This window comes from Oxyura jamaicensis, chromosome 3, assembly GCF_011077185.1.
Source record: "Oxyura jamaicensis isolate SHBP4307 breed ruddy duck chromosome 3, BPBGC_Ojam_1.0, whole genome shotgun sequence".
Taxonomy (NCBI): Eukaryota; Metazoa; Chordata; class Aves; order Anseriformes; family Anatidae; genus Oxyura; species Oxyura jamaicensis.
Genome location: NC_048895.1, coordinates 70,961,414 through 70,977,127, shown reverse-complemented (window position 1 = coordinate 70,977,127; position 15,714 = coordinate 70,961,414). Strand labels below are relative to the sequence as shown.

The 15,714-nt window shown below is 39.5% G+C and overlaps 2 protein-coding genes across 7 annotated transcripts in view; one reads left to right on the top strand and one right to left on the bottom strand.

Annotated features, from left to right (window-relative positions):
* AK9 (adenylate kinase 9) overlaps positions 1-2,464 on the bottom strand; it is a 66,982-nt gene extending 64,518 nt beyond the window's left edge. For 2 of the 6 annotated variants that reach the window (XM_035323184.1, XM_035323187.1), the window contains exons 1-3: positions 2,382-2,464; positions 2,000-2,097; positions 1,438-1,561 (exon numbers count right to left, since the gene is read on the bottom strand). In XM_035323184.1, coding sequence (XP_035179075.1) covers positions 1,438-1,554 — 117 coding nt within the window. In that variant the 5' untranslated portion in view covers positions 1,555-1,561; positions 2,000-2,097; positions 2,382-2,464. The other 4 variants (XM_035323186.1, XM_035323190.1, XM_035323185.1 and 1 more) reach the window with 2 other exon arrangements.
* A 280-nt stretch (positions 2,465-2,744) lies between these two features.
* FIG4 (FIG4 phosphoinositide 5-phosphatase) overlaps positions 2,745-15,714 on the top strand; it is a 72,567-nt gene continuing 59,597 nt past the window's right edge. Inside the window, exons 1-4 of the mRNA XM_035321099.1 lie at positions 2,745-2,813; positions 10,701-10,799; positions 11,849-11,972; positions 14,732-14,888. Of these exons, the coding sequence (XP_035176990.1) occupies positions 2,745-2,813; positions 10,701-10,799; positions 11,849-11,972; positions 14,732-14,888 (449 nt within the window). The remainder of the gene's footprint in view (positions 2,814-10,700; positions 10,800-11,848; positions 11,973-14,731; positions 14,889-15,714) is intronic.

Below are 15,714 nucleotides of genomic sequence, written 5' to 3'. Positions count from 1 at the left end.
TTTATAAAAAATGTAAAGTTACTTTTTCCATATAAAGTTAGAAGTTTGAGCTTTGTTTAAAACTTGAGAAGTCAGACCACTGTAGCTGTCTACTGAGCTGAACGCATTCTTTCACGTCTCACGCTGACCAAAGGCTCATTTGTCAGCTATCACCTTATGTTCTGTCTCTGTGAAGCTTGTATCTCAGCCACTTGCAGAACAACACCCTGGCTTCTTTCCCATTTTGGTCAGGTGTAAAGATCTGCAGTTAAGCATTACCCAGCAACTGGTGCCAAGGAGTAAGAAAGGATGCAGAGCAAACACGAGGGACTGGAGCCTTCCAGCTTGCTGAAATAAGTCTTTGAAGAAACCAAATGTTGTAGTTGCATCTTGGCCGTATGGCTTTTCTCCATGATATGATCTGTCACTGTCATGTAACGATACGGCCTGGCATACCGCACCACACAGGATAGGTGTGCATTAGTGTGTGGTGGTGCCCTGACAGAGGGACATGTGTGATTTGGTGGGTCAATGAGAACTGAAGTTTGGGCTGGTTGTCAGCTCTATGTGCACACCACTTAACTCTTCCTTGACAGCACAACGCAGATTTATGTAAGGTCATTTCAGACTGTGTTGTGATACCTACTGAAATCACACATACATGCTGAGGGCAAGCTGCTAGAGGACCTTGTGTTCACACTGGTAGTGGGGTTCTCTGAAGGCATGGACATCTGCAATGTTTAAGAGGAAAGCAGCTTCCAGTGCATCAGTGGTAAGTTTGGGTGCATACCAGGTTCAGTTCAGACATAAGGCATGTAAAAAGAACCCCCTTCAGCACACTAAGGTGCTAATGTAAAACTACCCATAGAGCCTCCTATACTTGGGAAGAAGAAATCTGAGAAGTCCATAATTACAAAGTATCAATCTTTCCTTAGTTATCTGAGAAAAAGAGATACCTTGAATTATAATTCTAATATAGCACAATTCTTATCAGGATATCCCAATTATATAACATATAACTATGTCAAAGTTCATTTAAATATTTAAGATCTCATTGCATATCTGTAAGTCAGTACATTAACCTGAAAGTTCTTTTATGCCTATTTATGTCTTCGTCAAGTTTACTAAAAAATGGAATACTAGAATAACATAAAAACAATCTGGTTGCCAATATGAAAACTTTTAATAATTTGCATATTAGCCAATATGCAACTTTTAATTATACTAATAACACTTTCAAGTGCATTTAACCTGTCATTCAGGCCTCAAAGTGGCCTTGGTCAATATGATCAATATATTTACTTCACTCTGCAGGATTTGCAAAGTGAAAAAGATAAAATATAAAGTAAGTGCCCGATTTTTTTTTCAGTGCTACGAAACTAATGCTTTTGAAAGGAAAAGTAACATTACTAGAGGTATATCTGAAGAAAAAGAATTAACTTCTATCAGACATCTTACGGGCTTTCCAAGGACAATTAAGCATGTGGGCTTGGACAACAGAAAGGACTTTTCAGCTTCATCTTCATCAAAGATGTCTGTAAAGGGCTGAGCTTGTTTTTCTCCTTGTGAAGCCATAATTTATCTAAGATTGAAAGAAAAAAAGAGCTTGTTATAAAATATATTTTACATATGTATAAAATGACGCATTCTTAAGGGAACAGAATAATAATGCGATAGAAGGCAAACTGCTTTGTAACAACAGACGTAATAGGAAGGAAAAGAATTTAGTGAACATACACAATGCATCCAGCCCTAAGAGAGCACATGCTTCTGAAAAATAAGGGATTATTGGAGCCACCCCTGATGTAACTATATTGATGTTGTTAACAACTTCTCTTCTTCCTGACTCTCCAACTGTCTGTAGTATTTCTTAAAACAGCCTTTGTTTTGTTGCCTTTTCCTTCCTTACCCAATTACCACACAGCTGGAACTTCTCTCTGGTCCCTGAAATGGGCCTTGCCAGGACCTCTTGTGAGCTTCAGGCAGAGAGGAGCCCCACCACTGCCTGCGAAGTACTCACTGTGTCCACAGCCAGGAAGAGGCATAAAGCTTTACAGAATTAAATCACGGCTCATAATCTGTCCTGCAATCCTCTGATAAATCCCGGGACATCCAGCGCTATGCCACAGAGTGAAAAAGAAGGAAATTTCTAAGGAAAGTAAACTGGAGCAGAATTTGGGTGTACCTTTCAAACAAATTGAGCCCGAAACTGCGAGGAGCAGTTTTTTCAGTTAAAAAGAAACAAAACAAAACAAAACAAAAAAACTCCTTCAGAGCGAAAGGCCAGAAAAGGTTATTAGCTGAGACAGCTAGAAAGACCGTTAGGGCCGACATTTTAACATTGAAAAGGACAGCACCGGCACAGCCCTCCGCCCCTGCCTCCTCAGCGCCCAGCCCCGCACCTCAGCTTGCTCCCGGGCCGTTACAAGCGGCAACGGTCGCCGCGCGCGCCGCGGCCGTGTGTACCCCGTCACCACGGCAACCCTAAAACCCGCCCCCTCTTCCAAGTGACCACGCCCCCTCCACGTCGCCCCGCCCCTTCTAAGCCCCCGCTCGGGGGGGGGCGGTGAGCGCGGGAGCCCACGCGCGGCGCCGCCCCACGCGTGACACCGCCCCGCGGCCAACCCCCTCCAAGCCGCGCGCATGCGCAGTGTGTCCCGCCGCCGGGAGCGCCTGCGCGGCGCGGCGCCGGCCCTTCCGCCCGTGGGGCCGTGTCGCGACAGGCGGGCCCGCGTCGCGTTCCCCCCCACCCCCACGCGTGAGCCATGCCGGCGGCCGCCGCCGCGCCTCTGATCAGCTGCGTGCAGAAGCTGGTGCTGTACGAGACCAGGGCTGTAAGTAGCATGTGCCCACGCGTGGGCCCGGCGGCGGCGTTCAGGCCGGGCCGGGGGCCTCCGGGCAGGCTGGCAGCCGCAGTAGGGGGTGGCGCCGCGTGGGGAGGGCCTGGGCCAGGCGGCCTCCGGTGTTGCCTTGTATTCCCTGAGCCCAAGGGAGTTGTGAGGGCTGCCCCAGGGCAGCCCGTGCTTTTCTGTCATTGCGTATATTGGTGTGTCTGGTCCGGCCCCTGCTCAGAGCAGCTGCAGGTGGAGCGTGGCGCTCAGGGCTGTGTCCAGCTGAGCTGTGAGTATCACCCAGTATGACCAAGGAGCCACTGCACCAAGCCTGTCTGAATTTAAGAAGCAGTTGGGCTGCGCCCTTAGTCACACAGTCTGGAATTTTGGGTAGACCAGTGCGGTGCCAGGAGCTGGACTCAATGATCCTTGTGGGTTCCTTCCAACTCAGGATATTTTGTGGAGATGCTGCAGCCTCTACAGACATGTTCTAGAGTTTGACCACCCCCATAGTTTAAAAAATAAAATAAATCCTTTTATTGAGTTGGAATCCTTCACGTTTCAACCTGTGTCCATTGCATCTTGCCCATCCACTGTTCGGCCCTTGGAAGAGTTCGGTTCTGCCTTATCTGCACCTTCTCCTTAGAAAGTTCTAGCAACGCTGAACAAACCCAGCTCTCATGGTCAATCCCATGTGTTGTGTGCTCCATCCCCCCGATCATTGTGGTAGCTCTCTGTTGGACTCTGCCTGGTATGCCAGTATCTGTCTAGTCCTGAGAAGCCCCAGGTTGGACTTCAGACCTGTTTGGGTCACAGAGACCTTTACAGGAAAAAATGCTGTTACAGATGGTTTGGTGTCACGTTGGGCCACTGATAAAAGTTCCCACTTCTCCCTGAGGTAACCCTGTCCCACGTAGCCTCCTTTGCATAAAATCTAATAATCACGAAGTTGCCAGCTGTGACAATTAGTCACTGATATGACGGAAGCATCACACAGACATAAAATTGAATAGCTTTCTCCTGGTTCAGCTTGCTCTTCTGGTTTCCCCTAAGGCCACACGCTTGATTATAAATTCTGGTCCCACACTCCTGTTTCCTATCAGATATGAGGTAATATGAAACTGTATCCTGAGATTGGTCATGGAGACCTTGAGAAGGCAAGGAAAGGATGCCTTAGGTTGTGAGCAGTGGGAGAAAGCTGGTGGAGTTTACGCTGATTGTACTGCCTATTCCTGTAAAAGGCCTTTGTATTAAAAGATAAGGAGACAAAATGGGTGATAAAGTAAAAATAGTTCAGAAAGCTTTTTTTTCTTTTTCTTTTTTTTTTTTCTCCTTGAGATAAGAATGCAGTAGCATTATTGGAGTCAAACAGGAAAGACTCCTAGAGGTGAGGAGAACTGATTTCACAGTGTCAACTGAAGCAACAGAGAGCAAAATTCTATATTTTCTATTAGCATTTATATTTAGGGTAGTTGTTGGGACTTTTGAACAGCTGCCTTGAATCAATAAATACCGTGGAGATGCAAATTATATCTCCTGCTTATCCTGGGAAGTTGAGGGCTTGTTTAGAAGTCATCGAACTGAAACAGTTGTATTCAGATCGATGCCAATAATCTGTCATTTTATGCATATGTTTACTGTTGAAATGCACACCAGAGGGCAGTAAAGATACTTCAGGATTATAAGTAAGAAGAAACAAAAGGTATTTTCTTTTCTTCTTCAGAAGATTGATCTTGTGTGTATCCCCCAAGTGACACCCACCTGAAAGCGGTAGGCCAATTCATTGGAAATTTTCATTCCCCTGAGGTGGTCTGACATTGAGCAAATCAACTTGTGCCATCTCTGTAAAAGCATATCGCTTATCCATTTTCAGGATATTATGAGGCTTAATTAATATTATTTTATTCTAATCAGGTTCTTCTACAGTCTTTGTCTCCATAGTATCCAAATGACTTTCACAAGTTTATTAAGCAATGTGACTTGCATAATTACTTGTGGATTTTTCTGCTTCTTTCCCTCAGGAAAACTCTGTGGGTTTTTTATGCATTTAATTTCTCTTCAAAATAATTTGAAAGTTTTTGTATTGACAAAACAAGGTCAAAGAAATTGGTTAGCTTATGCTGAGGTTAGTCTGTGGTCAAACAGGAGAAACTCTAATGAAGAAAATGATTTGACAGAAAAAGCTACAGAATTTTTACAGAATTATGAAGTGCACTAGTTTATGTAGATGGTTATTTATATAGATGGTTACAGACAGTATTTGAAAATTGGTTAAAGTAATGAACCATCTACTGGACCATCTAATTAACTATCATAATTTTCTAAGTAGAAGTTGCTGTGAAATTTTGTCTCTCTGGGGTGACTTCATTAACGAGAGAGAAAGAACCCCTCTCAGTAGGGCTCTATCCCATTCCCTCTGCAATGGTGTTCCAGGAATGGCGATGACGTAGAGGAGCAGAGCATGGAGCTGGGGCAAGGGCAGGAGTTCTGTGAAACTCAGGAAAATGTTGTTTCTGTCTTAAATATCTTGGTGTAGTGCCAGGTATATCAGCAATAAAATAGAGAAATTTATTCTTAACGGTGTGTGAGGGATCTGAGACCATTTATAAGTACAGCAGTGTTTGGTGGAATAACAGTGGTGAGAACACCACAAGTTTTTAAGGGTATATGCTATTCAGCTGGAATAAAAACAGTAAAGCTCCAGTGTGGTAGCACAGCACTGCGTGGGAAAGATAGGCCTTCAAAAGCTTGACTAGCTTGTTTTGATGGCAGATGGTTTATATCCTTTTTCCTGTTTTGTCCCAGGTGTCATCTTGTAGTCTCTAGGTCAGAAGAAGAGAGGTAGTCATACAGATTTAGTTTTACTGTGAATCCACTTTTCTGGATGAGATGATAAGGGATTTGTGGATAAATGATCACAAATCAATGCACTTAAATGTAGTGGGTGGATGAAGAAAAATAGGTATTTTCTATTACTATTTTTTCTTTTCAAAACTAAGTAAGTACTCAGGCAAATATGCTGAAGACTTTATAGACCTGAATGTGTTCTCTAGTGTCCTTTAGTCTGAAGAACTAAAATTTGTAGGAATCTAATCGACGGTCTGTGAAGGTGGAGAGGTATATGATGGGCGTGGCATTTCACAGAAAGTTTTAAGTGGAAACCAAGGAGTTGATAAGAAATAATATTCATGTGAATAAGAAAAGAACAGAATGAGAAGTGGACCTGCATAGAGAGAGCCTGCATAGAGAGAGAGGAAACAAACGAGCGAGGTTGTTATGGCCCTACAATGAAATGAGCGTTTATCCATTTTTTTTTTTTTTTTAAGCAAGAATGACCATAGTGAGTGAGGGGGAAAAGATAACATGAATTTATGAAAAAGGGAACAATCAGTGTTGGGCTAGAAATAAAATTTGATATATTCAGCATGCTCTGGTTGGAGGGTAATATCTCTTTCCTGGAAACTTGAAGACAGGCATGCAAAACTGTGGTATTTCTGTAAATATTTTCAACAAGCTGTTCAGGTTCAGGGTGATGATGTGACTGGAACATCAAATGAAATACTTAATCCATTCTGAAGTCTTGTGCATAATTTTCTGTAGGAAAGTAATTGAAAATTGAGATAAGTGACAAAGTGCAGTCTAGACTTATAAAGATGCTGCCAGATTAGTCTGATTGTTTCACATATCTTCATCTAAAAATTAGATGGCCTTATGTATTTAAACCAAATGCTCTGCTGAGGTGCAGTGCTAGAAAGACAGTCTTTGCCTTCACACATGGAAGGAAGATTAGCAGAGAAGTTCATTGTAAAATGAATAAGGAATCATCTCATGGGGTGGTGGTTGTTGTTGTTTTTTTTTTTTTTTTTTTTTTTTTCCAAGTAATGGATTTAGGACCAATATATTTTAGTATTTACAATAATGGTCTTGACCCCAAATGGGGGTGAGCTCAGAAATATTGCCAATAATTAGGATAATCAGAGTGTGAATAGCATGAAATGATGATAACCCTCAGGAGTACAAAAAAGAAATAATTTGAAATAGAATAATATACTATGAAACATAATGCACCTTACGACAGGTTACATACTAATAGAAGTTTTGTGAGAGTTTATCAATTCAGAAGGTATAGAGGAGGAAGATCTGGGTATTTTGTCTGAAGAAAATATCGGAGTTTGAGCTGCTAAAGTATAACTGAAAAAGGCGGATTTGTTCTTTTGTGGTGTGGTCATTAATGAGAAATACTAATGTATCTGTATAATGAGACCTTGTACAGTGTATTGAGTATGGATGAACAGAAAGTGTACACAAGAAATAAGAATTCATCATGGAAAAGGTACAGCGAATGTCCAATGAGGTAACAGATGCTAGAGATACCTCTCTTAGGAGGAGCAAAGGGTCAGGAATATTTCTTTAGTCTATTGAAGCGAGTGCTGAAAAGGAATCCAGTTAATTACGTTACTAAAAGCATTCCAGTAGAATAGACGCTAAAGAAATGATAAATATTTGGCTAAAGGAATATGTATAGATGGATGATTAATAAATTTAGCTGAAAATTAGATGGGAGTATCTTGAGATCCTCGGTGGAAGCAGCAAGAACAAAGTCCTAACTGGGACAGAAACACTTTGGTTGCACTGGGACAGAAGAGTATTACCAAATGTGAATTTAAGATGTGGAGTGAGTAGCCTTTTCTACGTGCCCTGAGAGTGGTGTTTGGCAAGGTATGGTTTAAAATTTCCCATCTTGAAAGTGTTTGGTTTGAAGAACTTCAATACTGGGGGAAGTATACAACATGCTAACTGAATTTTTGCTATTTCCAGAAACATCTTTTTGCTCCTTATCACTACCTTTCTTCATGTAATTCTGCCAGTTTGTCTGAGAGATGAAAAATACTCCCATAATAGCTTGGGGATCTATAGAAGGAAGGAATATAGTACAGTTTTTGCTATGCCGTATGTCTAGGTGCAATGATTCTTTTCCCTTTCTCTGCTATAGTAAAGAAGCTGAACCTATATGTTTTTAAAACTTATTTAAAGCCTTGTTTAAGCCATGAAGAATTTCTGATTTACAATCAAGTTCACTATGTATTAAAACAACCACCAAAATATAAGGAAGAAGCTAGTTTTTTCTTTCATAACTTTATGTCTGTTGTGAAGGGCGCTGGAGGTTGGCTTGCAGGTGACAGCTACCATTGCGCCACTTACCTAAGCAGAAATGCAAGCAGATCCAACATCAGTTTTCAGATGAAGATCTCTCATCTAGCAACCCTCAGCTGCTGGTTTGATCCATAAATATCTTCTTCTCTCAGGTCCTGGTGCCTGGGTGTCAGCAGGGGGCTGGAAGGCTGCTCTGTGAGGAGAGGCTGGGGCTGCCCCATGCTGGACACAGCTGGCTCCAAATGGCGGCACGGCCAGGCCCAACAGCCAAGATGGCGGCACCTCTGGGAAGCGTGCTTAAGAAAGGGTAAAAACACCAGTGAGGAGTGAGGCAAAAGTTTGGCAAACATCTTTGTAGACACTAAAGTTGGTGCAGAAGGAGGGGAAGAGGCGCTGTGGGCACTGGAGGACATTCCCCTGAAGCCCAAGGACCATGGTGAAGCAGGTCTCCACAGTGCAGCCTCTGGAGGACCCCATGCTTGGGCAGGAGGATGTTTCTGGAAGGACACTGTGGCTGTGGAGGGGACATATGCTGATTTTTCTGCATATTAACCTGTGTGCAGCTTTTTAGCTGATGAATGAAATAGGGTTTAGTGCTAATATTGAAATATGTTTCAGTGCTAATATTTCATGATGACGGTTAGTCTATACAAATAAGCAAACGATAGTTTTAACTAGGAGTTCAAAGAAGTAATTTTCTTAAAAAAAAGAAAATAAAATGGGCAGGATGTTTGATTTCAGAACTCTCATCCTGCCTTTATAAACAACAATTTGCAGAGTAAGTTTTTTGTTCTGCTTGGACTCCGACTCCTTTTAGGAGGAGCTATTTTTACTGGTTTGGCTGAATCAAGAGATTGATAAAAGAGGGTGTAAAGCCTTTCAATTAGATTTCTTTGGTTAAAACGCAGTCCCAGGTGGAGGTGATGAACGATTGTTCCTGCCTTGTGATTGCTTAGTGATAATTGTGCAGTAAATTAAGCTTCGGTCGAGATCTCAAGGTACTGTCTGCATGGTGTACTGCCATGGTTGGTGAAGTGCGGTAAGCACTGTACTGTTCGTGTACAAGGTGGAGGGAGGTGATGACAGTGTTCCCTTTTACTGTTCTTAAAGTTAAGTTGTTGTTTTTTTCAAGAGTTTACTGACTATTTAAGTGTTGTGCTTTCAAGGAAACTGAAAGGGGCTTTAAGTTCTTCTCTCACCTTGAATATTTTGACTTCAAAGATATTTCTTAATAAATAATGGGTATGAATTATGAAATTGAGTGTTGTGTGAATGTTGTTATTGATTTCCTCTCCCACACCTTGAATCCATGTGACTATTAAAGTTAAGAACCGGCTGCATAGATTCACATGAATTTGCCATGCTTTCCTCCTAGGCTGAGCAGTATTAATGAGTTATCTTGCTGCGTGGTAGCACCATACTGATTAAAAGAATTAGTGAAATGAGAGCTGCCTACAGCATGTCAGTGTTGCATTCTGCACTTACTGTCAATTCTTCTAAATGTAAAAAATCACTTCTAGTTTGTTTCCCTTAAATGAGAAATGGACACACTATACATTTGCAGTCTTTCTTATTTTAAGTGAGAAATACAGTCTTTTTTAATATATATTTTTAATCACCATTGCTGGTCAAAATAAGCTTGAGCGTTTTGGAAGGGCATTGGTGAGAACTTGGTAGACATACGATATCGTTCATTATTTAAATTGGCAGTCCTCTGCATGGTGGCGAGGTAGGCATGTTCAGTGGGAAGGACCAGATTACGTGCAAAGAGGAATGAAAAGCTGCCTAACTGGAGATGATTTGTCTAGGGAATTTCATGTGATTTCAAAGTAAGCTTTTTCTTTAATTAAGGTGTAGTTTGGTCCTAATCATAAACTGCATTCTTATTCCTGCAAAGACCAGCACACAGGTGTTGGTACATATGTGTTCTTATTCACAATCATAGACGAAACCTTTATTGAAAGCTTCTTCATTTGAAATTGTTGAATAGAAAAATGGTTATGAAATGTAGGACTTGTGTTATTTGTGCCCCTTTTTATTTTATTTTTTTTTCCTTACTTTTGCTGTTTTCCCTCTGTCTGTCTGACTGCTGTTGAATTATCCCTCTTCGTCACATTTTTATTTTCAGCATTTTCTCATCAGATTGTCTGTCAAAGTTCCTGTATCTTTCAATTTGTAAGAGTGTTTGAGTTCCAATGTCAGTGGAGAAGGACGCTGACTCGTTCAAACTGGCCTGTTCCTGTGGGTCTCTGTTAAACAATGCCACCAAGAGACACCGGTTACGTTGCCATTGAGCTGCAAGTGTCTGCAGCCTGGTGGAAAAGGCCAGGTGGTTGAAGAATTCACGAACTCACATGTATAAACTGCTGAATTCTGTATAGCAAACAGCAAGACAGTTAACATCTGTGGCAAGGGTAATTGGACAGTGCCTGCTGTAAGATGCATTTTTTTCTTCTCTAAACAAGTTTTCACCTTTCTTCATTTTTTATTTTTTTCCCTTTCTTGTACAGTGGAGTGAATGAGGTTTTTTAAGTTGTCAAGTTTGATTATATGCAAATGTACTTGCCTAAAGTACTTATGTCTAAAGCAGTTTATTAACGGTGCATATGGCATACTGCTTACTTTATGTTAATTGAAATAGATCAAATCTAGAAGCTATATGAACAGCATTGCTGATGTGTTGGGCTTTGATTGCTTTATGTTATGTGTTATGTTCTTTTTTTTTTTTTAATCTAGAGGTATTTTCTTGTTGGAAGTAATCCTGCAGAAACCAAGTACCGTGTTTTGAAAATAGATCGCACTGAACCAAAGGATTTGGTTATAATTGATGATAAGGTGAGTGCTTCTCTTTATGTTTTATTTTTTATTTTTTTTTCAGTTACTCCAAAAATACCATGTATTACCACCAGCTGAATTTTAATAGTGCACATTTAATCTGTTTCAACAAAGGTATGGTACAGAATAACAGAGTCAAGGAACAGTTGAAGTTGGAAAGGACCTCTGGAGTTCGTCTAGTCTAAGCCCTATCCTTAGAGCTATATCCACTAGATCAGGTTGCTCAGGGCCATTCCCAGTCACTCTTTGAATATGGATGGAGACTCCGTAACATCTCTGGGTAATCTGTTCCAGTGTTTGACAATCCTCACATAAAAATAGCTTTTTCTTATGTTCGAAAGGAATTTCTCTGTGTTTCAGTTTGTGTCCGTTGCCTCTTGTCCTTTCACTGGACACCGCTGAGAAGCTGTCTCAGTCATCTTCACTCTCTTCTTTAGGAATTTTGATACACATTGATAAGATCTCTGAGCTTACTCTTCTGCAGACAAATCAGTCCCAGCTCTCTTTGCCTCATATGTGGGATACATACAATATTAGCATGATAATGACTATGTTATGGGGAGTAGTCTTAAGATCAAATAGTACGTTCACTTGAATGAAAATTTCCCAAGGTCTTAAGTTGGCTGTGTATATGCTCCTACCAGTTTTCTTATGTTTGGTTATGCTGTTCTGAATGCAAAACACATTTAATTACTATTTAGCCAGTTTTTCATTGTTTCTAATATATCATATCTACAGCAAAATAAATAGCAGAAACAAGAGTCTTAGAGATTAGACGTGATTCTTTTTCAAGAAGGTTATAGTTTAAAGCCTTAACATGTAAAATTCAAGAGATGTTTGAATTCACACGTGACTGTGTTTATTACTGTTGCAGTGGACGTTTGGTTTTGTGCATAAAAACTTGTGCCTCCTGGTAAGAGTGAAACAGGAGACTGAAGATGCAGGGCAAAAAATTGTTTTATTCTACATTAAGTAAATTCTACTGTTCTCTGACATGGAGTAACATTTAACTACTAAAGCAGTAACTTGAGGGACTTTCTATTTTAAAGCATGTGTATACGCAACAAGAGGTGAGGGAACTTCTTGGCCGCTTAGACTTGGGAAACAGAACGAAGATTGGGCAGAAGGGCTCTTCTGGGTTATCCCGAGCTGTCTCTGCTTTTGGTGTAGTAGGTAAGTGTTTCATTTGGTTTTTATCCTCTTAAGGATGTGAGGCTTACTGTGTCACACTGTATATCTTGAGGTTTTTTTTTTTCTAAACTTAAGATTTTTACATGGAACATGGTCTCCTAAATTTCAGAGCTCACAGAATGCTTTTTAAAAATAAAAGTCAAAGTTAGTGTCCGTTATTAAGTTGTATTTCTTCATCACACACTATTCAGAAAGATGACTAATTTTATTTTTTTAGTTAAATTTTCCAGTGAAATCTTTAAATATTTCTTTTTCATGTTTGAACAGGTATGACTGTCAAGTATGTCAACTGATTTTTTAAATGCTGATCAGCTGTCCATTATCTTAGAAGCTATTAAATCTTTGAAGCAATAAGCAATTTTCTAACTAACTTCATCTGAAAGTCACTACTTTCCTCCCTATTGTCAAATACTGAGTTTAATATTTGGATGGGTGATGTTTCCAAAGTAGATGTTAATGTGAGTTCTGACAGCCCCAAAGAATACTTTGTGCCTGATTGACATCAATATACACCTGAAAATCCAAATCCAAAATGGCAAAGAAGGTAGAGACTGCAAGTACTTCAAAAGATGCTCCTAAATTTTGTTTAACAACCAAATAAAAAGAAAATAGTTTTCTAAATTAGATTATGCAAACTTCCATCTATATTTCTTTCCCCTAAAGAAAACCCCAAAACTCAGTTTGGAAGCTGTCAATGGATCCACTTCTTTTCAAAAATTCCTCAGATGAAGTTTGTTTCCAATTAATGTAGGGATATTAATAATACAGCTGAAGATAAAAATTCTTCTTATAGTCTTACAGCATTGGCTTTGTTCATACAAACTATCAGTATTCCCTATGTAAATATGTGATAATCTATTCAGTTGGCAAATGTTCATGTTCAATGAAAATTTTGCATCCAAATTGTATTTATGCTTACATGTATGCTTCATAATTGTTACAGAAGAGTTGAAATTCTGTGTGTTGATTATCAGATATGGTGTACTATTTCTAGACATTTTTTTTAAGAAGCAATTTGCTCTTTTAGTAATCCTCAGGTATTTATCTTGCACTGTTAAAGTACATGCTACAGGCCTCTTATGTCTGGGTCCTATGTAATCTGAGGGAACATAACAATTCATTTATTTCTGCCTACTGGTCAGGAGGACAGTGCTATTTTTTGTAGAATCAGAAAGGACGTTTTGCTCTGCTTTCTGGCTACTTTGTTAACCAGAGATGGTCCCTGTGGGTGCCCTAGAATGGAGGAGATGGTATCGTGTTTAAATAGAAAGCACTTCTAAATGGGGAGGACCAAGCAAAACGGAAAGGCTGGATTCCCTGTCAGACTTTAGGATAACATTTGGTGAGATTCAAAGGACAAAGACTGTTCACTTAAGGGATTTCACTACCTGGAGGATACAGGAAGAACTTCAACTGCTATTTAGGAACTGAAAGCCAATAGCCCAGCTCTTTCAAATGAGAGCTTTTGTTTTGTAATGTCAGCAGGGTCTCCTTTCCTTGTGGAGGTGAGAGCATTTTTCCGTGGTGGATAATAAGGGAGAAGAAAAGAATTGCTATTCATTCGATCACATTGCAGTCTCCAGCAGTGGCAAGGAGGAAAATGAGTATGCTTACTCATCCTTCTTTAAGTTATAATGCAAAACTAAAAGAAATTATAAATGCACTTAAAAATGGTTGTGATTTATTTTTTCCAAATTAATATATTTGTTGACAATGCAGCAGTTACTCAGTTTCAGGCTTGTTCTAGTAGCAACGCCACAAAGTAGCTATCTTCCAAAAGCTCATTCATACAATTTATTACTTAATTAAACTCTGTGTTGTTGTATTACTATTTATACCGTATTAGAAACAAAATTTGGTTCAGGGGTGTTTACTTATTTTTCTTTTTAATTTGAATTTATACTTTTTAATTTGAATTTATACTTTTTTTTCATTTAATGGTTTATTACACATTTTCCTGATGATATATAACAGAGACATCCAAAGAGGAAACTCAGTAAAGAAGTATGGCTATACCCTGTAGTGTTAAGGAATGAGTGGAGAGTTCAGAAGCCTTTTTTTCATAGGCAATAAAGGCAGACTCTGCCTGTTCTGAACTTCAGCAGGGTCAAGCATGTTTTCTGAGAGAGTAAATGGCAAGAAAGGATTACCCTTGATGCTCTGAATGGCTAATTTTTGGGAGATTCTGGGAGACATTTCGCTGCTGTTAAGGAGAGAGAGCATGAAGGTGATATTGTACCCTTGTGCTGTTTTGTGCCCTTTCCCAGCAAAGAATACATAAAGCTGAAAAGAAAATTTGGATTCCTGGTTGCTCTGGAAAATTTAGACTTTTGGTGTCTGAAGTAATCGGGCTATGCTTCACTCTGACCAGTGAGAGACATAAAAAGCAAATGCAAGTATTGTAAGCAGACAGCAACTTATTTGGAACAGTCTATGTCTTAATTCTGCTACCTAATATTGCAAATATACACAATGAAGGGGGAGGGGGGGGGGGGAGAAAAAAAAAAAAAAAAAAAAAACAAGAAGCAAACAACAAAAAAACAACTATAAGTGCATTGTTTTATAACACATTGGGGTGAATTGTAAGAGTCTATCTGTGTTGTTATTTACATATATATTCATACATATAAAAAGAAGAATATTTTTATGAAGTCCTGAATAGTTCTGATACTGTTTTTCTAACTCTGATCAAATCAATCCAAACATCCAACTAATGGTATTTTAATACTTGTTCTTAACAGGTTTTGTCAGGTTTTTAGAAGGCTACTATATTGTGTTAATAACTAAAAGAAGAAAAATGGCAGATATTGGAGGTCATGCCATATATAAAATAGAAGATACAAACATGATATACATTCCAAATGACTCTGTAAGAGTCACTCATCCTGATGAAGCCAGGTAAACAGGTGGTAAACGGTGCATGCCTTTTGAATATTTTCCAAGCAATGAGGAGCTGGAACTAGAGATTTTGGTCATGGATTTCCTTTTGTTATCTCATTCAAACCATTTTATCCTACTTGATAAATCAGTCCAGAAGAAGGGAAAATGGGACACAAGTTCTGTGGCCTCTACTCTGGAGGGTACCTACCGCTGTTAGAGCAGTTTGTCAGCCTCTCCATGCCACATGTCAAAGCTGCATCTTAGCCATTGCACAGCACAAAACATGCAATATAAACATTGGACTCTACAAAAGTAATGTAATGCTAATACCGGTTTATATTGTTCGGGGTTACTGTCCTTTCTGAGTCACTTGTATCATGTTAATCTCACCTGAAGAGATGTTTTATGCCTTTCAAGACGTTCTGAGTAGGTGATTTAATGTAATCTTTCTGTGCTGTCAGAATCTTGTGGATGTTGGTGTTGTAAAAGGTGATAGACTCACCCATGGATAAATTTTAACTTTGTTTTTCTTTCTGTGACTTCTTTCTGAAGAAAAAAAATGGGGCATTTGATCAGCAGGGAACCTTGTACGAAATGTACAAGTACATCCTGATGTTGATTTTATCAGGATGTTGTCACTTTACTTTTATGAAATACCAGGTGAATGGTATCAATAAACTACTTCTCAGCCTCTACCAACTGTGGATAGCCTAAAAGTTGTGATGGATTATGATAAACTGATGGCAGGTAATAAATGAAGCCGATGGTAACTATTAAAAAAGTTTCCACATTAAGATATGATTGACAATATACCTTAGTCTCCCCTCTTAAACTGCAACAAACC